This window comes from Ranitomeya imitator, chromosome 1, assembly GCF_032444005.1.
Source record: "Ranitomeya imitator isolate aRanImi1 chromosome 1, aRanImi1.pri, whole genome shotgun sequence".
Lineage (NCBI taxonomy): Eukaryota > Metazoa > Chordata > Amphibia > Anura > Dendrobatidae > Ranitomeya > Ranitomeya imitator.
Genome location: NC_091282.1, coordinates 479,360,834 through 479,386,017, shown reverse-complemented (window position 1 = coordinate 479,386,017; position 25,184 = coordinate 479,360,834). Strand labels below are relative to the sequence as shown.

Here is a 25,184-nt window from a genome sequence, read left to right as displayed (position 1 = left end):
GTAACAGATTTGAAAAATTTAGTCTGGATAGGAGGGTGAAATCTGGCTTTCGCAGGAAGAGGTTACCGTATTTTTCAGACTTTTTCCCAGAATATTTTGGGGGATAATACTATGGCTGCGATCCCAATCAGACGCTGCAGGGCGATGTGCCTCCCTTCCCAGGCTGGTGTGACGGTGGTGATGCTCTTTGGGGCGGCGGTGATGTTCTGTGGGGCGGCGGGGCTCCGCCGGCATTTTGTGAAAGCCCGGAGGCTCCCACAGATCCTGTGCTGTGATGCGGTTGCCTCCGCGAAAATGGGCGGCGCATGCTTAGATTCCGATCTCTGCAACGAGATCTCGTCTCGAGATCCGAATCCAAGCATGCGCTGCCCCCGGCGACCATTTTCCCGGAGGCCACCGCATGCTCAGATTCAGATCTCTGCAACGAGCTCACGTCCCGAGATCTGAATCCGAGCATGCGCTGCCCCCGGCGGCCATTTTCCCAGAGGCCACCGCATCGCAGCACTGGATTTGCAGGAGCCTCCGGGCTTTCACAAAATGCCGACAGAGCGCCGCCGCCCCACACAGGAGCACCACCGCCACACCAGCCTGGGATGGGATTTCCCGGAGGCCACCGCACCAGCCTGGATCATCGAACCCCTGTGATCATTCCTCCACCTGTGCCAATCACCTCCCCCCCCCCCCCCCCCCCTTGGTAAGCTGAATTCGGACTATAAGGCTATGTGCACACAATGCAGATTTGCTGCGGATTCACAGCGGATTTTTCTGCGCAGAAATGCTGCAGACCCGCACTGTGATGTACTGTACAATGTAAATCAATGAGGTAAAAAAATAGCTGTGTGGAAAAATCGGTGCGGAATTGCTGCACAGTGGCAAAAAACGCAGAAAATCCGCATCAATTACGCATAAAAACCGCACAAAATCCACATTAAAACCGCGGAAAATCCGCGGCTGTGGATTCTGCCAGGAGATGCGGATTTTGTGCAGAAAATTCTGCACCTCTTTTCTTACCTGGTCACATACCCTAAGGGTATATGCACACATTGCGGATTCCATTGTGGATTTTTCCGCCTGGATTCTGAAAAATTTTTACCCGCGGATTTCACCTACGTTTTCACACATGCGGATTCCAATTATGGAAAAGGTGTAAAATGCTGCGGAATCCGCACGAAGAATTGATATGCTGCGGAAAATAAACCTCAGCGTTGTCGCACGGAATTTTCTGCAGCATGTGCACTGCGGATTTGGTTTTCCATAGGTTTACATGGTACTGTACAACGTATGGAAAACTGCTGCGAATCCGCAGCGTCGGATCCGCAGCCAAATCCGCAACGTGTGCACATACCCTAAGACGGAACCCCATTTGACACATGTTTTTTTCCCTATTTTCCTTGTGAAAATTTGGGGTGCATCTTACAGTCCGAAAAATATGGTAAATGTTACTCCTTCTGCAAAATAATTTCCACCAGTGTACAGTAAATTTACCGCTGCTGCTGTAATTAGTTATACTCTCATGTGTGAATATACAAAGTTTCTACCCAAATTTTATTTAACCAGTACAGGGTTTTTGAGAAACGGACATATATATTTTGCTGCTAAACTTTTCTCATCTGGATGGTCAAATGTTTGCCTTTTTTTGTGAATCATAGGGCTTGATTCTCAAGTTTTTTTATTATCCTTTACTTTTTTTCTTACTTTTTTTCTGCAAATATCAAGGAAAAATTTTCCACTTTTATTATTTTTAATCTATTTTTTTATGTCCATTAAAAAATATTTAAATTGTTCCCCTTTTCATGCAGAATCCTTGCAGAAATTTCTGCAAGCAAATACACAACGTGTGCACATGCCCTTGTAGTCTATAGGCGGTCTAGTAGAAGTTAAAGCAAAACATTTTCCATGGCTTTTAGCTTAACTGCTGGAGGGGGGTATCGCATATGTTCCCATGAAGTTATTGGCACAAATTCTGTCCCAAGTCATCAATGAGTAATAAATAAGGAAAATTGTGTTAAAAAGAACCTGTCTCATGATCCATACTGCCCAGACCATAACCCAACCACCCTGCAGGTGAGTATATTAAAAGGTCTTTTATTTATCTTGTGGGCTGGATTAGGGGCATATTAGAATGCTGTATATCAGGGATGAAAGGTACAGGCCTTGCCTCATATGGGACAAACCTGGTGACAACTTCCATTTAAAGCACAATTATGATGCTATACAATAAGACAAATTCTCTGGCATGGCATTTGAGATTGTTCAATTTAACTTTATTAAAATACATAAATTCTGATTTATGGCATGGACCATGATATTATGTGCTGCCTATTGTGGAAGCAGGCAAACGCTGTTATATAACGGACACACATGCAGCTAGACTCTATAATCGATTCCATTTGGTTTCTGTTCTGATCGCTATCGTTTTACTAGAAAAATGGTGCATCATGATCCTTTTCTCTAGTAAAAAGCAGAACATGTGACTGTTCCTCCTAAAGGATGCTCCTGATGTATAAACCTAGACTTATTGCAGGTGAAATGATCTTTTGCATGCTATTGCCCTTTATTTCAGTTTTTCATTTTCTATATTTTAATAGGTGTTTCCAGGGGGGTTGGATTCATTCGGTTTGACAAAAGGATTGAGGCTGAGGAAGCCATTAAAGGCCTAAATGGACAAAAACCACCTGGAGCAACAGAACCCATAACTGTTAAATTTGCCAACAACCCAAGCCAAAAAGTAAACCACACTATTCTGTCCCAGTTATACCAGTCTCCAAACCGGAGGTACCCAGGACCGCTTGCACAACAAGCTCAAAGATTTAGGTTTGTTTATTCACTTTTCTTGACTTTTCTTGAGTACTTACCATAAGTGCTGTGTATTACTATTTTCACTTTGCTTTAAAGTGAATCTCTATCAAGGTTTTTGCCACCTAATCTAAGAGCAGCATAATGTAGACACAGAAGTCCTGATTCTAATGATGTATCATACTAGGCTGTATGTAGGCTGTACTAGGCTGAATAAAATCACTTTGTCACCTGGAGATTTACTACCGCACTAGTGAACCTTTAGCCATGTAGTCCTCCATATTCATGAGTTTTGAATAACCTCACCCCATCACTGACAGCTTTCTGCTTATTCACATTATATGCAGAAAGCTGATAATCCCTGGTGTGGGTGAGGTTATACAGATTTCAGCATTCAGAGAACTGGTAGATCTGCAACAGACCAGTAACTGATCTCTGGAACCGGGGTCTCTGTCCCTACATCATGCTATTCCCAAAAGGGATAACAAAAACCTGGCGACAGATCGCTTTTAAGGCCACGTGCACACGTTGAGGAAAGTGGTGCGGATTTTCCGGACTGATTTTGGTAAATCCGCAGGTAATCCGCACTATGGATTTACTATGAATTTTTTGCGGATTTTGTGTGGATTCAACCTGCGGTTTTACACTTGCGGATTCCTATTATGGAGCAAGTGTAAACTGCTGTGGAATCCGCACAAAGAATTGACATGCTGCGGAATAAACAACGCTACGTTTCTGCATGTTTTTTTTTCCGCAGCATGTGCACTGCGGATTTTGTTTTCCATAGATTTACATGGTACTGTAAACTCAGAGAAAACTGCTGCAAATCCGCAACGTGTGCACATACCCTAATAAAGTGTTGGGTACTATTTTTCTTTTTTTTTTTTCCTTGGAGCGGGGTATAGGGTTGTGTCCTCTTAATAGTGTATTACTGAATTATTGAATTTTGTTTGGTTGTAATTGTAAATTCTATGGCAACTCCACTTGACATTAAAGTACATATAAGTATATATAATTAAAGGGATTTTTCCCCTTTCAGAAAATCTTGATTCTTGGGTGCAGTTTTAGTAAGACAAAAACTCCCATAATCTAAGCTTCTTTGTCCTCTGCTTCTGCTTTTGGTATCTCATATTGGTTTGCTGCAATGCTGACGTTATGTTGACAGTATGGCAGCCATTCGCGGAGTTCAGCAGCTCTGTCTTTATACACTAAATGCCCTACTCAGACAAAACTTCTGCCCTGCAGCCAGTATCCGATACCTGGAGTAGGGGTTATGACTGTGCTGATAAGGTCAAGTCTACAAACACCTGCCAATTGTGTATGCTACCAGCTGTGTGAGGTCATCAACACAATCTCCCAATGCGGAAGTGAAAATAAAATAATTCAAAATATTTTGGGAAGTTTTTTTTAAAGTTGACAACTGTGGGGTTGTCACCTAGTTGCCAATTTATTCAGAAATATCTAAATGGAATCACTGAGGAGCGGCACAATGCAGAGCTCTAAGAAAAGGTAATTCAGGATGTTTAATGTGAATTCAAGCTTTTACTGAAACATGTCAGACATTGACAGGTCTTATTACAAGAAAGTTCTTAAATATAATTAGCATCATACATTAATTGTAATTGCCAGTAGAAGGCATATGAAGGCTTGTTTTTTGCCAAACAAATTAAATTTTACTAGCATTTTAAGAACCAGTCTGATTGCTGTATGTGGAGTCAGGAAGGATTTTTTTCCCCCAATGTGGAGCTTACTCTTTGCCACATGGTTTTTTTTTGCCTTCCTCTGGATCAACATGTTAGGGCATGTTAGGTTAAGCTATGGGTTGAACTAGATGGACTTAAAGTCTTCCTTCAACCTTAATAACTATGTAACTATGTAGAATACCTTTAAACAGGGTTTTTTTTATGGCGATTGTGAAGGGGTTAGAGCAGCAGTTCTGCAGGTTTTTTTATGGTTTTGGTTTGAGTTTCATTTTTTTGAGTTCATATACAGTCTACACTTGATGTGTGCTGAGCTTTTGAGCAGATGTCAGAAACTGGTTTGGTAAAATTTGCAATAGCATTACGTTTAAACTTTGTTGCAGTATTTTCAAATGTATTACTCAAGCCAGTTTCCAGCACCAAAGATGACCGTGTGTGTAATACTTGGGTGGCAACAGTGTGCCACATCAGTACCACATGTACCAGCGATTGGGAGCAGCGGCTCTATTAGCGCTGTTCCACGACGCGGGTGCTGAAGAAGATCTCTTGCATCGTTTTCCTCTGCTCGCACTAAGGTCAGTGCTAGTTGGGGAGAATGTTGAGTTATATTCAACTTATATAAGCAGCAGCCGCCTGTTCACAGTGAGAGCAGGTGGCGGCTTATGGGAGTATTCAATCGCTGCTTGCGCTATAAATAAAAAATAAAAAAAAGGCATTGGTTTCCCTGTGTTTTTGATGACCAGCCAGGCAAAACTAACAGCTGCCGGGCTGCAACGTTCAGCTGTCGGCTTAAACAAGGCTGGTTATCAAGAAAATAGGTGTCCCCACACTTATTTTTTAAATTTAAATAAAATGGCGTGGGGTCCCCCCCCCAATTTTTGACAACCAGCTTCGCTGAAGCTTGACATCTGAGGGTTGCAGCCCGCAGCTTTCGGTTTTGCCTGGCTGGTTATCAAAAATACTAAAGAATCCACGCTGTTTTTTCCATTTATTTATAGTGCACTGTTATTAGCAGCAGCAGGTGTAGGCTGATGGGAGTAATAGTCCCTTCAGCCACCGCATGCTCTCACTGTGATCAGTTAAACATAACTCTCATCATTCTCCCCTGCTTGTCCCTGCAAGGGAGAATGATGAGAGCAGAGTTCAGCGCCCGGTGCTGGGGAACATCGCCAACTGTATTACCACTTCTCGTGCGCCAGTACGTGTCACACTGATGTCATCCGTGTGCGGTACGTTTTGCAGCCCGTGAGGTTTTAAATATCATACATGTCAGTGTATATTGTCCACGGACACACGGTCTGGAAATACACTGACATGTGCGCAGACTCATTAACTTGAATGGGTCTACGTGTGCAAGTATCTCCGGTACCTGTGAAAACTGTCTCCACACACCGGACACACAGACGTCTGAAAGAGCCATTAGGTGGAATGACTGTGATTTATGCCACTGAAGAACTATACAGTGGCATATAACAAACAAGTTAATTTTATATTTTTTTTTTTAAACATACCTTTATGGTTGCCTAGATAAGTCCTCATCACAAACCTCAAATGTGTGAATTAACCTCCAGTCGATACATTTGGGGTTTGTGCTGAGGGCTTAACCAGCAGGTATTCTTAAGGGGAACCTGTCACCAGGTTTGGCCGATACGAGTTACGGCCACCGCCTTTCAGGGCTTATCTACAGCATTTTCTAATGCTGTGGTTAAGCACCCGATCCGACCTGCAAAAGAAGAAAAATAACTTTTATTATACTCACCCGGGATGGGTGTCGTAGGTCCTGGTCTGGTGCCTCTCATCTTCTTGCGATGCCGTCATTCTTGCTTCATGTAGATGACGCATCCCTGTGTTATCCACACAGGCTCCCCAGCATCACGCTCCTGTGCAGGCGTACTTATCTGCCCTGTTGATGGCAGAGCAAAGTACTGCAGTGTGCAGGCGCTGGGAAAGGTCAGAGAGGTCCGGCACCTACGCACTGCAGGAATCTGCTCTGCCATCAATAGGGCAGACAATATACGCCTGCGCAGTGCCGGGAGCCTGTGAAGCAAACAGGATGGCGGCATCGCAAGAAGATGGGAGACACAGAACCAGCACCTGCGACACCCACCGGACGGACCGCCCCCAGGTGAGTATAGGAAGTTATTTTTCTTCTCTTACAGGTCGGATCAGGGGCAGATATATAGCATTATAGAATGCTGTAGAAAAGCCCTGAAAGTGGGTGGCCATAACTCATATCGGCCAAACCAATTTAAACGTTAGTCTAAACATAAAGTGAACACATTCTTTTAACCCCTTCCTGCAAAATGAAGTAACTGTACTTCCAGATTGCAGGTGATTTACAGCAATTCGACTGAGATGGCACAGGCTTTAGTAGTTGTACCCTTGCCATACGCTATAGGAGCCCACTGTTGCACACATCCAAGTTCCTACTGTGTGTTCTGGGACTGCACCTTGCTCATAGCCCAGCACTAACCCCTCAGATGCTACTGTCAATAGTCAGAGCAGCGAGTGAGTTTGACAGAAATCGCTCCCTCTTTCAGCTTAGGCCGCTTTCACACTTCTGTCTCTCTCTCTCCCTCTCCCTCCTGCCCGACCGAAATACCTACACCGGAAAAGCTCAGCCGACGCATCCGTAATAACACTGGATGCGTTCCCTCCGTTGTATCACTTTTTTATCGACATCAGACGGCACGTCTTCCCGACGCATTAGGGCGGGACACTGCCAACGGAAATGTGAAAGAAGCCTTATCCACAACCTTGCAGTGCGATTGCAAGTTCCTGTGTTTGCTATGGTAACAAGGAGCCCTAAGGGTATGTGTCCACGTTCAGGATTGCATCAGGATTTGGTCAGGATTTTCCATCAGTTTTTGTAAGCCAAAACCAGGAGTGGAACAATTAGCGGAAAAGTATAATAGAAACATATGCACCACTTCTGCATTTATCACCCACTCCTGGTTTTGGCTTACAAAAACTGATGGAAAATCCTGATGCAATCCTGAACGTGGACAAATACCCTTACAATGCCCTTTATGTACCGTAAGGCCATGTTCACATGTTGCTTTTTTTTACCGCGGATCCGCAGCATTTCCCATGCGGTTTACAGTACCATGTAAACCTTTGGAAAACCAAATCCGCTGTGCACATGCTGCGGAAAAAAACTCGTGCGAAAACGCAGCGTTGTTTTTTCCGCAGCATGTCAATTCTTTGTGCAGATCTGCAGCGTTTCTGCACCCATTGACTCGCATTGAGTCGGGAACATCTGCAGCAAAACCGCAGATGTAAAAATAATCTGCGGTTTAGCTGCGGGTGAAATGCTGCAGATCGGGAGGGTGTGTGTGTGGGCGGAGACTGTGTGTGCAGTGCCATCGGTCTGTGCGGGCTGCCGGGGGTCTGCAGTGACAGTGATTGACACATTAGCCAATGATGGGACAGTAGTTGTCCCATCATCCGGCTAATGTGTTGAATGTAAACCCCCCCCCCCCCCACACACAAACCTATAACAGTACATACAACAGTACATACAACGTACAACATACAACAGTACAACATACAACAGTACAACATACAACAGTACAACATACAACAGTACAACATACAACAGTACAACATACAACAGTACAACATACAACAGTACAACATACAACAGTACAACATACAACAGTACAACGTACAACATACAACAATACAACAGTACAACGTACAACATACAACTGTACATGCGACAGTACAACATACAACTGTACATACGACTGTACAACGTACGACTGTACGACTGTACATACATACCACTGTACATACATACCATCACCTAGTCACCTTGATCCCTGAAGCCAGTGTCATCTGTAAAAAATATTGAAGTAATAAACAAACAATATACTCGCTGTGTCCGCAGATATCCAATTAAAACGAGTTTCCCATGACAATCTCCCGTGGAGAGCAGCAGCATCAGCCGCAACCGCGCTCCAGGGGCTCCAGGAATACAATGACGGAAGGTATCCTTCCGCACTGTAGTCCTCCGCCACTGTAAAAAATAGTCCCTAGTCTTACTTGTCACTGCTGTGAGAAATTTCACACGCAGCATTGCCATAAAGTGAGACCCTGAACTAAGGTAACCTCTTCAGTGATGCACTGCAGGAGCCATTGTCTCCGGTCAGTGTGTTACTGAAGGCCCTACAGAGCAGTGACATCACCCGATGTCACTGTTGTACAGGAGAGATCATCATGGGACACTCGTTATTAATTGGACTGCGTCGGACAGGGAGTATACGGTTTATTTTAATTTTTTGCAGGCGATCTAGAATAGGAAGTATGGTTATTTTAAGAATATTAAATTCATTTTTCATGCTCTTTTTTAACCCTTTCACTACTGTTGGATTAATAATTGATAGGCGTCTTAACGCCTCTCCATTATTACCCCTTATTACGCCATTTCTGGGGCAGCTGCAATATCCATGGCCCCTCTAGGCTATGAATATCAGCCCGCAGCAGTCTGCGTAGCCTTTCTGGCTATAAAGTATAGAGGGACCCCACGTCATTTTTTTTTTGGGGGGGTGGGGGGTTCCCCTATTTTAATAGCCAGTAAAGGCTAAGCAGACAGCCACGGGCTGATATTCATAGCTTTATGCATTCATTCATTGAAATCATGCACATCTTCCATTCTCTCTCTAAAAAATAAATAAATAAAAAACGGATCAGTTGTATCAGTTTTCACTTTTTGGAATGGATCAGTTTTTTAAAAAATTCGCCGGATCCTGCCTGATGGATAGATATATCTATGTATAGATGTAGATAGATATATTGATAGTTAGGCTACTTTCACACATCAGTTTGTTTCCGTCAGGCAGGATCCGGCGAATTTTTGAAACTGCGGATCCGTTGCAAATAGTGAAAAACGAATGCAATTGATCCATTCTCTCTCTAAAAAAAAAAAAAAAACCCAGAAGATGTGCATGATTTCAATGGAAAAAATGCATGAGAAACCGGATTCGGAGGCCGGATTCATAATTTCACATCTCCGTTTCATACATTTTTTGCCGGATCCGTCGCTGTGCTTTTTTTCGCCGGACAGAAAAAACTTTCCTCTGTACGTTATCTCCGTCCACCGGAAACAGTTTTTTTTTTTTTTTTACAGATCCGGCAAAAAAACAGATAAAACGTGAGGCCATCAGGCGCAATCTGGAGCGAATACAAAGAAAAAAAACTGATCTGGATAATCGCCGGATTACGCCTGACTAAAAAACCTGATGTGTGAAAGTAGCCTAACCATCCATATATCTATCTACAGCTATCCATAGATATATCTATCCACATCTATCTATCTCATTCCTTCTATCTATTATCTATCTGTGTGTAGTGGAGTGTGGGTTGGACAAGACATGACATCACAAATCATTTTTTTTTTTTTTGTTCAATGATACATGTTTATTTAGCTTTCAAAAATGCATCAAAAACACACCTGCATTTTCTACCAAGAGCTGCGGATTTAGTGCAGAAAAATCCGCAGGCAAATCTGCAACGTGTGCACATAGCCTAAAATGTTTTCACATAACCCGAAATCTGTTTTCATAATTCTTTAAATGTAAACAATAAAAAACTCTTGACATCTCCGTATTCATAACAGCCCATACTAGTAGGCCATGTTCACATGCTCAGAATTTGGTCAGTCTATTACATCACTATTTGTAGCCAAAACCATGAGTGGAACAATCAGAGGAAAAGTATAATAGAAACATATCACCACGTCTGCAATTCTCACCCACTCCTGGTTTTTGCTTGTAGATACTGAGGTAAAATACTGGCCAAGTACTGATAGTGTGAACGTGGCCTAAAATGCTTATTTATTGTTCTCCGTATCTGGTGTAAAAAAAAAATATAAAAAACTATGCCATTAGATAAGGTTTACCCAAAAAGCGGTATCATCTATTGAATACAAATAACTCTTAATTAGTAAACTACCACTTCTAACCCATTCTATTGGTCAAATCATAGAAAAAAGGTCAGAGTATAAAAAGCTTATAAAGTTTATTAATCTAAAAATTATAATATAATCAGATCAGAGTAACACAAAAAGCAGGATTATTAGGGGATATTTAGAAAAATATAGTTATATATAATCCAAAAAATGGAGTAACGTATGCATTGCTAGTATAGAGAATATATAGTACGCACTAGAAAAAAAGTCAATATCCTAGCTACATCTATGTATCTTATAGTCCCATCAGGGGTCCTAATATATAACGGTTAAAGATGCAGCAAGATTACTTAAAGTGCAGCAATATATATTGAGGTGGCAGGTTGGGGTTTACAGATCTCACTTCATATACCTTTTACTAGTATATGTGCATTTATAGTTTAATAGCACAGCATACACTATTGCACTATATCTCTGCTCTGCTGCACGCGCTATTGCATCTCCTCTGTCGGATTGCATTTGGACACACTTATATATGGAGACATTCTCATACTATATATTGCTGCACTTTGCTTAAGTAATTTTGCTGCATCTTTGACAGTTATATCTTAGGACCCCTGATGGGACTATGATACATAGATGTAGCTAGGATGTTGACTTATTATTTTTTCTAGCGCATACTATATATTCTCTATACTAGCAATGCATATGTTGCTCCACTTTTTGGATACACAGGGGAACAATTTGAAAAACATTTTCTGTTGAGTTAGGTTTTTGAGCTGATTTATACTAAAATTGGCATGCTGATTCCAAAAATGTAGTCAGTTTTTTTCTAGCACGTCAAGTTTTTCCTCCACAACTTACCTGCCAGAGAAGCACAATTGCACTGATATCTGTAATAAGACTTATCTGATTACAATTCGACTCATATAGAGCTACGTGGCAACTTGTAAGAGTAGTCACAACTTTGTCATGCCTATTTCTTATATATTTCATTTTTTGTTCATATTTGTACTATTTAAAAAAAAAAAACAACACTTTTTAGGTACAGTAGTTTACATAGTTTTGAGAAGACAAAAATCCTATAGTTCAAAAATTTGACGTGATAGAGAAAAACTGAGATCATTTCTGGATTCAGCATCCAAAAATTAAGAACAGTTGTCTGACCTAACTCTTAAAAAAAATTGTGTTCCCCAGTGTTATATATAACTATATTTTTCTAAATTTTCTCCCCTAATATTCCTGCTTTTTGTGTTACTCTGATCTGATTCAATTATAAATTTTAGATGATTAAACTTTAGAAGATTTTTATACTCTCGGATCTTTTTTTCTATGATTTGACCAATAGAATGGGTTATATGTGGAAGTAAAAAAAAAAAACTTTGCCAGAATTGTGCTTTCGGTTCATCGTCCTCACAAAACGTTAAATAAAAAATTGTATGTGTTCCAAAGTGCTACCAATAAAAACTACAGCTGATAATTCAAACCACAAGCTACGTTTACAGCTCTGAACTCTGAAATTGTATGACCCTCGCAATGACAACCAAAAAAAATATATATATATTTTGTTAAAGTAGTAGAACTTGTCTAAATTGAATATTGTAGTAATCATATGAAACATGAGAATTAAGATAACATGTCAATTATACTGTATGGTAAACTACATAAAGAAAGTTGAATAATTTCAGATCTTTGTTTTTTTTTATTCATGCCTCCTACCAAAAAAATTAAATCATATGTACCCAAAAATGGCACTTGTGAAAACTACAACTCGTCCTAAAAAACAAACCCTCACACAACTTTGTTCAAACAAAAATAAGAGTGTCTGAAAATGGAGACCAAAAGTGTATTGGGGTATATCCTGGAATAATAGTTACCGTAACTAAAATCCGGGATTGATTCAGAACACTGTATGTGACCAATGCTGCTCGCACAATCATAATCTGTGCACACAAGCTGCAGCTGTCCTTTCCCGGTGCAGTAATGACATTCGTAATGTAATGACATTGTAGTGCTCAGGGTAGCAGCATGTAAGTTGTGTTTTTAGGCACATGGCACTTTTAGGATGCCCCGATTTATTAAGATTTGTGTTTATTAAGCACCTCTGACTTCGCAACCAGGGTTGTGGAGTCGGTAAGCCAAACCTGACTCCTCAATTTCCCAGATTACGACCCCAACTCAGACTCCACGACTCTGATCCAGCACTGCCTCACTACTGAGCGTGTACAGAAAGTGCAGCGCTGCCTCACTACTAAGCATGTACATAAAGTGCAGCACTGCTCACTACTGAGCATGTACAGAAAGTGCAGCGCTGCCTCACTACTGAGCATGTACAGAAAGTGCAGCACTGCCTCACTACTGAGCGTGTACAGAAAGTGCAGCACTGCATCACTACTGAGCGTGTACAGAAAGTGCAGCACTGCCTCTCTACTGAGCATGTACAGAAAGTGCAGCACTGCCTCACTACTGAGCATGTACAGAAAGTGCAGCACTGCTCACTACTGAGCATGTACAGAAAGTGCAGCACTGCTTCACTACTGAGCGTGTACAGAAAGTGCAGCGCTGCCTCACTACTGAGCGTGTACAGAAAGTGCAGCGCTGCCTCACTACTGAGCGTGTACAGAAAGTGCAGCGCTGCCTCACTACTGAGCGTGTACAGAAAGTGCAGCGCTGCCTCACTACTGAGCATGTACAGAAAGTGCAGCGCTGCCTCACTACTGAGCATGTACAGAAAGTGCAGCACTGCCTCACTACTGAGCGTGTACAGAAAGTGCAGCACTGCATCACTACTGAGCGTGTACAGAAAGTGCAGCACTGCCTCTCTACTGAGCATGTACAGAAAGTGCAGCACTGCCTCACTACTGAGCATGTACAGAAAGTGCAGCACTGCTCACTACTGAGCATGTACAGAAAGTGCAGCACTGCTTCACTACTGAGCGTGTACAGAAAGTGCAGCGCTGCCTCACTACTGAGCGTGTACAGAAAGTGCAGCGCTGCCTCACTACTGAGCGTGTACAGAAAGTGCAGCGCTGCCTCACTACTGAGCGTGTACAGAAAGTGCAGCACTGCTCACTACTGAGCATGTACAGAAAGTGCAGCGCTGCCTCACTACTGAGCGTGTACAGAAAGTGCAGCGCTGCCTCACTACTGAGCATGTACAGAAAGTGCAGCACTGCTTCACTACTGAGCATGTACAGAAAGTGCAGCGCTGCCTCACTACTGAGCGTGTACAGAAAGTGCAGCGCTGCCTCACTACTGAGCATGTACAGAAAGTGCAGCACTGCCTCACTACTGAGCATGTACAGAAAGTGCAGCACTGCTTCACTACTGAGCGTGTACAGAAAGTGCAGCGCTGCCTCACTACTGAGCGTGTACAGAAAGTGCAGCGCTGCCTCACTACTGAGCGTGTACAGAAAGTGCAGCACTGCCTCACTACTGAGCATGTACAGAAAGTGCAGCACTGCTTCACTACTGAGCGTGTACAGAAAGTGCAGCGCTGCCTCACTACTGAGCGTGTACAGAAAGTGCAGCGCTGCCTCACTACTGAGCGTGTACAGAAAGTGCAGCACTGCTCACTACTGAGCATGTACAGAAAGTGCAGCGCTGCCTCACTACTGAGCGTGTACAGAAAGTATAGCACAGATTCATCTGAGCTAAAAGACGAGATCCTTAGATCAGGAACAGAACATTTATAGAAATATTAGGACATTTCATAACTTTCCTAAATTACCGTATTATGAAAGCGTGTACAGCATATCCTGCATTGTACTACTGTACCAAATTTATTATAAATTTTAGGAGTTGGTCCATTTTATATTGCTCCACCAAATGGACAGAGTCCAGAGCACTGTTCGCAACACCCCTGCTTAAACAATGTTGGTCTTGATAAATCGAGGCCATAATGTATATTTGACAGCCATTGCTGTACCCAGAAACAAACTTATCTGACAACCTATTCTCACCCTGCAAAGTAATAATACTTGGCGGTTCTGCATTATTACAGAGTGAAGTGATGGTGTAGTAGTGTTGGCAGTTTCATATAGCAAGCCAGGATAGTTTAAAATGCGGAATACCCCATAGGGCTATGTTCACACGTTGATTTCTTGCGGGTGAGTTTATGCAGCAGTAATAAAAGCACAGTGAGCATGGGATTTCTATAAATACTGTACTATACATGCCATCCACTGTCCTTGCAATGTAGAAATGCAGCTATTCATGATTGTCGCCACGCAGCCTTAGTCAGTGCTTTCAATGGATGAAAAAAACACTGAGTGACATGCTGCTTCTTTAAAAAACACAGCAGTTTTCCAATTCAGTCATGAAAAAAAGTGTTCATGAGATATTTGAAATTTCATAGCTTTTGCTGGTACTGTAAAACACTGCTTAAATTTGCAGAAAAAAGCAACCAAAACATGTGAACATAGCCTTAAGGGGTTGTTTCCACTAGCGAGATATACGTCCGAGTCTCGCATGTGGAAACAAAGCTCTGGTGCCGGCACTCTGGAGCGGAGCGTGCGGCTCCATGTGTTGCTATGCGGCCGCACGCTCTGCTCCAGAGTGCCGGCACCAGAGCTTCGTTTCCACATGCGAGACACGGACGTGTTTCTCGCAAGTGAAAACAAGCCCTAAACCCAGATGCCACATTCAATGCGGAGTACAGCAAATAACTGGTTATGGAGCTTCTGCCCAATAAAAGCCCATGTCTGCCATGTACAGAAGCCTCTTAGGTTTTTCAATGGAATGCGATTAACAATAGTATTTCAGTGTGTCATAAAAGCTATGAAAGGTTAGCATCTTTCAGTCCCCTAGTTTTTATAACATTTATATTTAAAAATTAATATTGAATAATTAATAGTGGTATTTTCCATCCAATCCATATAAAGTCTTTTAATAAACATAAAAAAAAATTAATACGTTTAGTTTCCCTAATTTTTTGAGAGGGAGGTTGGCGTATTTTATAGCTTTTAGTTCCACTTTCTCAAAAACTCTAAAACGTGATCAAAAAGTGCACACTGCAGTGCTCAGTGAGAACTGCAATAAATAAGCTTTCTAACAGCTGAGGACTTTTTTTTTTTTTTTGCTGGATAAACCATTTTTTAATCAGTCGTTTTCTTAGGAGGCAATCTAGCATTGTCTTGGAATTTTTTATCACTGCACAGTGTAAGGCTATGTGCACATGTTCAGGATTTCTTGCAGAAACTTCCTGAGTAATTTTCTGCAAGAAATCCGCATGCGTTTTTACCGCGTTTTTGGTGCGTTTTTTTCTGCAGATTTTTCCAGAGGTTCCCAATGCAATCCGCAAAAAATCTGCAAAATTAATGAATATGCTGTGTTTTTACCGCGATGCGTTTTTTTTCGTGGAAAAAACAAAATTGCAGAATGCATTCTAAATGATGGGATGCATAATGTATGTGTTTTTTTTTTTTTGCATTTTATAGCGAGAAAACGTGAAAAAAACATGAAAAATCTGCAACGTGTGCACACAGCCTTAATGGCATGCAATTGACACTGGTGTTATACAGGTGAACACCGTTTTGGTGATGCCAAATTTAAGTAGTTATTTTAAATTTGTTTGCACAAGCGAGAGAATGTACAGACAGATATACATACAATTATATATAATATACAATTGATAATTTATTTTTTATGAGCAGTCTTTTGGAGTTTTTTCTTAAACAATCTGAATTTCTTATTGGTATTTTGGGATGCACACATTTTTTGTTTTTTTTGTTTTTTCCATTTTTCAATTAGTTTTTTGTTTTCGGAAAAGGTAAAACAGAAAAGACCATGCATTTAATAATTCTCTAATCGAACTGATGTAAAAAATAAATGTAACACTTTATGATGAAGAAACTGTATAACATTTAAAAAAAGTGTTCTCCATTGTTCCAATAAATAGTTTATATACATTGTGTACAACTGGACCACATGAGTGCTCATACAGCTGTATGGAGTGAAATGCATTCTGGCTTTTGCAATGAAACAGTGAAAATAATGAATAAATGTTTAGTTCTGATGGTCTCAAGTACGGTAATTTAATATTTCAGTAGTCATTACTAGTGAAAGTACATGAAGCTTACTACATTGTAATACAGAAGAAAAGTAGTTCATAATCACAATGGTGTCGTGAACAGGCCTAAAAGTGAACCTAATACTCAATATTGATTACGGTACATTTTAAAAACAAACTACGGTACTTATGTAATGTACATCAGTTGAAAATTCCATACAGTTCCCTCTGTACTTTTGACTTCCTTTCTCTTCTAATGACATTTCAGTCTCCCAGCATGCCCTGGGAATTGTCAACAGAACATAATCCACATTGAGCATCTTTGTTTTGATAAGTTACTATGGTTTCTTGCATCGCTGCCCTCTGAAGACTACCTGGATTACATGGTCATGGCAATAGAATCTGTGGGTGATGTGAGTGTAGTGCCGTTACTCTCTTCTATCTCAGCCACTGCTTCTTACTGTAAAAGGCATAGTTAGGGAGTGGAAAATATATAGACGCAGAGAGCGACACCAGTGCCTTCCCCCTGATGACAATTAATTTGAGGGCGATGCTGGAAGCTGTGGGGGCACCGCTGGTGTCACTCGCCACCAGATAAAGGTAGAATGCTGGCACTGCTCTCATTTCTCCCACAGAGTCTGTGTTGATCTATGACAGAGGGCAGTGGTGCGAGAAACTTTAAAGGGACCCTGTCACCTGAATTTGGAGGGAACAATCTTCAGCCATGGAGGCGGGGTTATGGGTGTTTGATTCACCCTTTCCTTACCCGCTGGCTGCATGCTGGCTGCAATATTGGATTGAAGTTCATTCTCTGTCCTCCGTAGTACATGCCTGCACAAGGTGCAATCTTGCCTTGCGCAGGCGTGTACTATGGAGGACAGAGAATGAACTTCAATCCAATATTGCAGCCAGCATGCAGCCAGCGGGTAAGGGAAGGGTGAATCAAACACCCAAAAACCCCGCCTCCATGGCTGAAGATTGTTCTCTCCAAATTCAGGTGACAGTGTCCCTTTAACTTCAGCACTGCCCCTTGTTGCATTCTGTTCCAGGAGGGGAGATAAGATGCTGCAGGGACGTGAGTTCAGTTCCAGCCTCTTATGACGTCCCTTTAGAGACTCTTCACAAACTAAAGGTCACAAGGAGTGCAGAAAATAAAAACACATTTAGGGATTGGATATATGGGGAGAAATGTAGGTTATTGTATAATGAAATAGAAACCTACAATGGAAAAGAGAAAGCACAATCTAAAATACTTAATAAACAATGAATATTAAGTATCTACACAAAAAAGCTGCAATTGATGATACTCAACAAATAATAAATCAACATGTGATCTATAGAAGTAGTATATACATGAGAAAGATCAAGATATCACCAGTAAAGGGGTAGTCAACTACTAGGAGAACACTTTCTCGATCTAAGTGTTTGACCCTGATAAAATAAGAAAACTTATAGTCCCCTCCCGTGCCGGCGCCGATCCAGCGGTGTCTGCACTCAAGGTCCCAGGCTCTCGTGTGGTTGTGTGACACTTGGTGGGTGCCTGGCACCTAATCATTGTTGGCGGCCCTTTCCCACCTTCTGTCGAACAAAACATGAAGAGGAAGTCTGGGCTGCAGTTGATCTGACTTCCTTTTCATGTTCAATTTGTACGAAGATTGTGACAGTGATGCCAATGCTGATTGGGCACCATGTTTCATGCAACCGCATGAGAGCTCCCGGACCGTGAGTGCTGACACCACTGGAACAGCGTCACCACGAGAGGAGAGTATAGGCTTTTTCTATTTTATCGCTGTCAAACATTTAGATTGAGAAGGGGTTGTCCTAGTAGTGGACAACCCCTTTAAGTAATAAGTAGTGATGAGCCAATGTGCTCGGATAACTTATCTCAGTATCTTGGGCAGACCTGGGCAAGATGCGGCCCGCCTGATGATTTTAAACGGCCCGCCAGCTAGCTGTCACTTCTGACAGCCGCCCCCGACACCGCTCGGCCAGCCGCCAGACGCTTCTGAGGAGGACCGCTGGCAGCTGGAGTGAAGGCCCCGAGCTCATACGCATCGGCCCTGTACGTCACCTGCAATGTGAGGAGCAGAGCCGGGTTGATCACCTGTTTATCGGTGGCGGTGGCAATCTTCCCGAGGCGGAGGTGTGCGCAGATGGAGTGCTCTGCTTCATGGGGCTTCAGGAAAATGGCTGCGGGAGGCCGCACGTGCGCAGATGGAGATCGCGGTGGCCATTTTCCTGAAGCAGAGTTTGCAGATTTAGATATCGGCTTCAGAAAAATGGCCGCAGCGATCTCCATCTGCACACGCGCGGCCTCCCGCAGCCATTTTCCTGAAGCCCCATGAAGCAGAGCACTCCATCTGCACACGCGCGGCCTCGGGAAGAGGTCTGCCGCCACCGATATTCAACCCGGCTCTGCTGCTCACATTGCATTCCGGGCCGCTGTGTCATCTCACCGGTGGAAGAGACCCTGCGCACGCCATACCGCACCTCTGCCGTTGCCACACCACTGCTGCAACCCTCCTATAGACATTAGGCCGTGGCGTCGCCCACCTAAGCAGGAAGGGACCCTGCTCCGGTGCACGCCACACCGCATCACCCCACCTCTGCCAACACCATGCCTCCTGTGACTCTGCTCTGCCACCGCCAGCCCTCAGGTAAGATACTGTAAATTCGGACAATAAGATGGACCCCCATCTTGTAAAAAAAAAAAATTTCTGCAATTTTCACCCCAAATTTGGGGTGCGTCTTATAGTGCGAAAAATATGGTAATTATATTAGTCCAACCCTCTAAAACCATCCCAATTTCTCATGCGGCCCCATGGCAAAATTAATTGCCCACCCCTGATCTTGGGCATGCTTTGATAATATATTCGAGTCCTTGCAGCTGCATGTTGTGCAGCTGTTAGATAGCTGCAACACATGCGGGGGTTGCCTAACAGCCGCTAAACATTGAGGCTCAGGGACTCTCAACATGTCATCTGAGCATATTCACTCATCACTAGTAATAACATCTAATATTGTTACATTGGTATTCACTTACATGATCATGAACCTGCAAAAACATATAATAGAACTAGCCCATCTATGTAGTATAATGAAAACGATTGCACGGGTACCAGTGTCATTAGATGATGTATATTTCTACAGTAAAATAGACAAATTTGCAATGCAAAGTAATGGTGAAAAAAGCATACGTTAATTACCTTTTGACCACTGAGATAGTTTGGGGCTGTTTAACATGACATGTTTCTCTGCCACCTGCGGTTTTGACAGGGGGTATTTGAGTGCCATGTTGGGGTGTTTAACCCCTTCCTGACCTTTGATGCATACGCTGTGTCATGAAAGTCGGTGCCATTCCGACCCATGACGCAGCATATGCGTCATGGAAAGATCGCGTCCCTGCAGGCCGGGTGAAAGGGTTAACTCCCATTTCACCCGATCTGCAGGGACAGGGGGAGTGGTAGTTTAGCCCAGGGGGGGTGGCTTCACCCCCTCGTGGCTACGATTGCTCTGATTGGCTGTTGAAAGTGAAACTGCCAATCAGAGCGATTTGTAATATTTCACCTAAAAAAATGGTGAAATATTACAATCCAGCCATGGCCGATGCTGCAATATCATCGGCCATGGCTGGACACACTAATGTGCACCCACCCCACCCCTCCGATCGCCCCCCCCCAGCCCCCCGATCTGTGGTCCGCTCCCCCGTCCTGTGCTCCGCTCCCCCGTCCTCCTGCCCACTCCCCCCGTGCTCCAATCACACCCCCATGCTCCAAACAAACCCCCCCGCACTCCGATCCCACCCCCGCACAGCGATCTCCCTCCCCCCGCACAGCGATTTCCCCCCCCCCGTGCTCCGATCCACCCGCCCGCACAGCGATCCCCCCACTCCGTGCTCCAATCCACCCCCCCGTGTTCCGATCCACCCCCCCCCCCCCCGTGCCCTGATCTCCCCCCCTTATACTTACCTGGCCTCCCGGGGACCGTCCGTCTTCTTTCCTGGGCGCCGCCATCTTCCAAAATGGCGGGTGCATGTGCAGTGCGCCCGCCGAATCTGCCGGCCGGCAGATTCGTTCCAGAGTGAATTTTGATCACTGAGATAGGTTATATCTCAGTGATCAAAATAAAAAAAAAAGTAAATGACCCCCCCCCTTTGTCACCCCCATAGGTAGGGACAATAAAAATAATAATTTTTTTTTTTTCCACTAAGGTTGGGGTAAGAACTAGGGGTAGGGGTAGGGTTAGGGTTAGGGGTAGGGTTAGGAATGTGCACACATATTCTGGTCCTCTGCGGATTTTTCCACTGCGGATTTGATAAATCCGCAGTGCTAAACCGCTGCGGATTTATGGCGGATTTACCATGTTTTTTCTGCGCATTTCAATGCGGTTTTACAACAGCGATTTTCTATTGGAGCAGTTGTAAAACCGCTGCGGAATCCGCAGAAAGAAGTGACATGCTGCGGAATGTAAACCGCTGCGTTTCCGTGCAGTTTTTCTGCAGCATGTGTACAGCGATTTTTGTTTTCCATAGGTTTGCATTGAACTGTAAACTCATGGGAAACTGCTGCGAATCCGCAGCGCTTTCCGCAGCGTGTGCACATACCTTTAGAATTAGGCTATGTGCACACGGTGCGGATTTGGCTGCGGATCCGCAGCAGTGTTCCATCAGGTTTACAGTACCATGTAAACATATGGAAAGCCAAATCCGCTGTGCCCATGGTGCGGAAAATACAGCGCGGAAACGCTGCGTTGTATTTTCCGCAGCATGTCAATTCTTTGTGCGGATTCCGCAGCGTTTTACACCTGTTCCTCAATAGGAATCCGCAGGTGAAATCCGGGCAAAAAACACTGGCAATCCGCGGTAAATCCGCAGGTAAAAAGCAGTGCCTTTTACCCGCGGATTTTTCAAAAATGGTGCTGAAAAATCTCATACGAATCCGCAACGTTGGCACATAGCCTTAGGGCTAGGGTTGAGTTGGAATTAGGGTTGTGGTTAGGGGTGTGTTGGGGTTACGGGTGTGTTGGGGTTAGGGTTGTGATTAGGGTTACGGCTACAGTTGGGATAAGGGTTAGGGGTGTGTTGGAGTTAGAATTGAGAGGTTTCCACTGTTTAGGCACATCAGGGGGTCTCCAAACGCAACATGGCGCCACCATTGATTCCAGCCAATCTTGTATTCAAAAAGTCAAATGGTGCTCCCTCACTTCCGAGCCCCGACGTGCACCCAAACAGTGGTTTACCCCCACATATGGGGTACCAGCATACTCAGGACAAACTGCGCAACAATTACTGGGGTCCAATTTCTCCTGTTACCCTTGTGAAAATAAAGAAATGCTTGCTAAAACATCATTTTTGAGGAAAGAAAAATGATTTTTTATTTTCACGGCTCTGCGTTGTAAACGTCTGTGAAGCACTTGGGGGTTCAAAGTGCTCACCACATATCTAGATAAGTTCCTTGGGGCGTCTAGTTTCTAAAATGTGGTCACTTGTGGGGGGTTTCTACTGTTTAGGCACACCAGGGGCTCTGCAAACGCAACGTGACGCCCGCAGACCATTCCATCAAAGTCTGCATTTCAAAAGTCACTACTTCCCTTCTGAGCCCCGACGTGTGCCCAAACAGTGGTTTACCCCCACACATGGGGTATCAGCGTACTCAGGAGAAACTGGACAACAAATATTGGGGTCAAATTTCTCCTGTTACCCTTGGGAAAATTAAAAAATTCTGGGCTAAATAATTATTTTTGAGGAAAGAAAACGTATTTATTATTTTCACGGCTCTGCATTATAAACTTCTGTGAAGCACTTGGGGGTTCAAAGTGCTCACCACACATCTAGATAAGTTCCTTTCGGGGTCTAGTTTCCAAAATGGGGTCACTTGTGGGGGGTTTCTACTGTTAAACCACATCAGGGGCTCTGCAAACGCAACGTGACGCCCACAGAGCATTCCATCAAAGTCTGCATTTCAAAATGTCACTACTTCACTTCCGAGCCCCGGTATGTGCCCAAACAGTGGTTTACCCCCACATATGGGGTATCAGCGTACTCAGGAGAAACTGGACAACAACTTTTGGGGTCAAATTTCTCCTGTTACCCTTTGTAAAATAAAAAATTGCAGGCTAAAAGATCATTTTTGAGAAAATATTTTTTTTTTTTTTTTTCATGGCTCTGCGTTATAAACTTCTGTGAAGCACTTGGGGGTTCAAAGTCCTCACCACACATCTAGATTAGTTCCTTTGGGGGTCTAGTTTCCAAAATGGGGTCATTTCTGGGGGATCTCCAATGTTTAGGCACACAGGGGCTCTCCAAACGTGACATGGTGTCCGCTAATGATTGGAGCTAATTTTCCATTTAAAAAGCCAAATGGCGTGCCATCCCTTCCGAGCCCTACCGTGCGCCCAAACAGTGGTTTACCCCCACATATGGGGTTTCAGCGTTCTCAGGACAAACTGGACAACAATATTTGGGGTCCAATTTCTCCTATTATCCTTGGCAAAATAGGAAATTCCAGGCTAAAAAATCATTTTTGAGGAAAGAAAAATTATTTTTTATTTTCATGGCTCTGCGTTATAAACTTCTGTGAAGCACCTGGGGGTTTAAAGTGCTCAATATGCATCTAGATAAGTTCCTTTGGGGGTCTAGTTTCCAAAATGGGGTCACTTGTGGGGGAGCTCCAATGCATAGGCACACAGGGGCTCTCCAAACGCGACATGGTGTCCGCTAACAATTGGAGCTAATTTTCCATTCAAAAAGTCAAATGGCGCGCCTTCCCTTCCGAGCCCTGCCGTGTGCCCAAACAGTGGTTTACCCCCACATATGAGGTATCGGCGTACTCAGGAGAAATTGCCCAACAAATTTTATGATCCATTTTATCCTACTGCCCATGTGAAAATGAAAAAATTGAGGCTAAAAGAATTTTTTTGTGAAAAAAAAGTACTTTTTCATTTTTACGGATCAATTTGTGAAGCACCTGGGGGTTCAAAGTGCTCACTATGCATCTAGATAAGTTCCTTGGGGCGTCTAGTTTCCAAAATGGAGTCACTTGTGGGGGAGCTCCAATTTTTAGGCACACGGGGGCTCTCCAAACGTGACATGGTGTCCGCTAAAGAGTGCAGCCAATTTTTGATTCAAAAAGTCAAATGGCGCTCCTTCCCTTCCAAGCCCTGCCGTGCGCCCAAACAGTGGTTTACCCCCACATATGAGGTATCAGCGTACTCAGGACAAATTGGACAACAACTTTCGTGGTTCAGTTTCTCCTTTTACCATTGGGAAAATAAAAAAAATTGTTGCTAAAAGATAATTTTTGTGACTAAAAAGTTAAATGTTCATTTTTTCCTTCCATGTTGCTTCTGCTGCTGTGAAGCACCTGAAGGGTTAATAAACTTCTTGAATGTGGTTTTGAGTACCTTGAGGGGTGCAGTTTTTAGAATGGTGTCACTTTTGGGTATTTTCAGCCATATAGACCCCTCAAACTGACTTCAAATGTGAGGTGGTCCCTAAAAAAAATGGTTTTGTAAATTTCGTTGTAAAAATGAGAAATCGCTGGTCAAATTTTAACCCTTATAACTTCCTAACAAAAAAAAATTTTGTTTCCAAAATTGTGCTGATGTAAAGTATACATGTGGGAAATGTTATTTATTTACTATTTTGTGTCACATATCTCTCTGGTTTAACAGAATAAAAATTCAAAATGTGAAAATTGCGAAATTTTCAAAATTTTCGCCAAATTTCCGTTTTTATCACAAATAAACGCAGAATTTATTGACCTAAATTTACCACTAACATGAAGCCCAATATGTCACGAAAAAACAATCTCAGAACCGCTAGGATCCGTTGAAGCGTTCCTGAGTTATTACCTCATAAAGGGACACTGGTCAGAATTGCAAAAAACGGCAAGGTCTTTAAGGTCAAAATAGGCTGAGTCATGAAGGGGTTAAATAGTGTGCCTAATGCAAATAATTGATCAGTGAGCCTGTTACTGCAATGCAGTGAAGCCGGCGCTCAACACATGCATCAAGGGGGCACATGACCATGTCAGGATCACATAGACAGTTGCTCGGGAGACACATCGCTGGAATGACACTGATCCGGCACTATGGAGCAATGCTTATTCCAGTGATGGGTCGCCCGTGTAACTTACTATGTGATTCTGACATGGTCATATGCACGTGTGATGTGGATGACTATCGCCGGCTTCACTGCGTTGAAGCAACAGGACAGTGACACGATCACTGGCCAATTATTCTTAGGCACACTATTTAATCACCCTAACATGGTGCTGAAAAACCTCCTCATGAAACTGCAGGTGGCAGTGAAATGTGCATTGGTTTCTACAGCCCCATACGATTCATCACAATGGCCAAATGTAATTAGTGATCTTACTATGCTGCTTTGATGCATGATCATCTGCCTTTTTGACTATTACTGTGCATGGTATCTCTATTCTACTATAGTATTTGATACATTGGTGCATATTTAATAGCTTCCTTATATTACACAGGCTAGTTGTACGATGTTTATGAAGCTTCACCATGATGTACTTGGATACTGGTGCCACAATATTGTTATTACTTAATGCAGCAGTCTTTTGATTTTTTTTCTCTTGTGTCTGTACTACTTGTATAGATCATATGTTGATCGATCATTTGCTGTTTTGTCCTGTACCATATTAGTTGTAGCTATTTTTGTATAGATATTTTTTAAGTATTGACTGTTTATTCTGGATTTTTGAGTGTGTTCCCTCTATTCCGCTGTAGTACTTTTTTTTTGCTA

At 43.1% G+C, this 25,184-nt stretch overlaps 1 protein-coding gene across 4 annotated transcripts in view; it reads left to right on the top strand.

Moving 5' to 3' along the window:
- ELAVL2 (ELAV like RNA binding protein 2) overlaps positions 1-25,184 on the top strand; it is a 263,389-nt gene that overhangs the window by 224,333 nt on the left and 13,872 nt on the right. For all 4 annotated transcript variants that reach the window (XM_069765490.1, XM_069765462.1, XM_069765481.1 and 1 more), the window contains exon 6: positions 2,589-2,814. In XM_069765490.1, the coding sequence (XP_069621591.1) occupies positions 2,589-2,814 (226 nt within the window). The remainder of the gene's footprint in view (positions 1-2,588; positions 2,815-25,184) is intronic.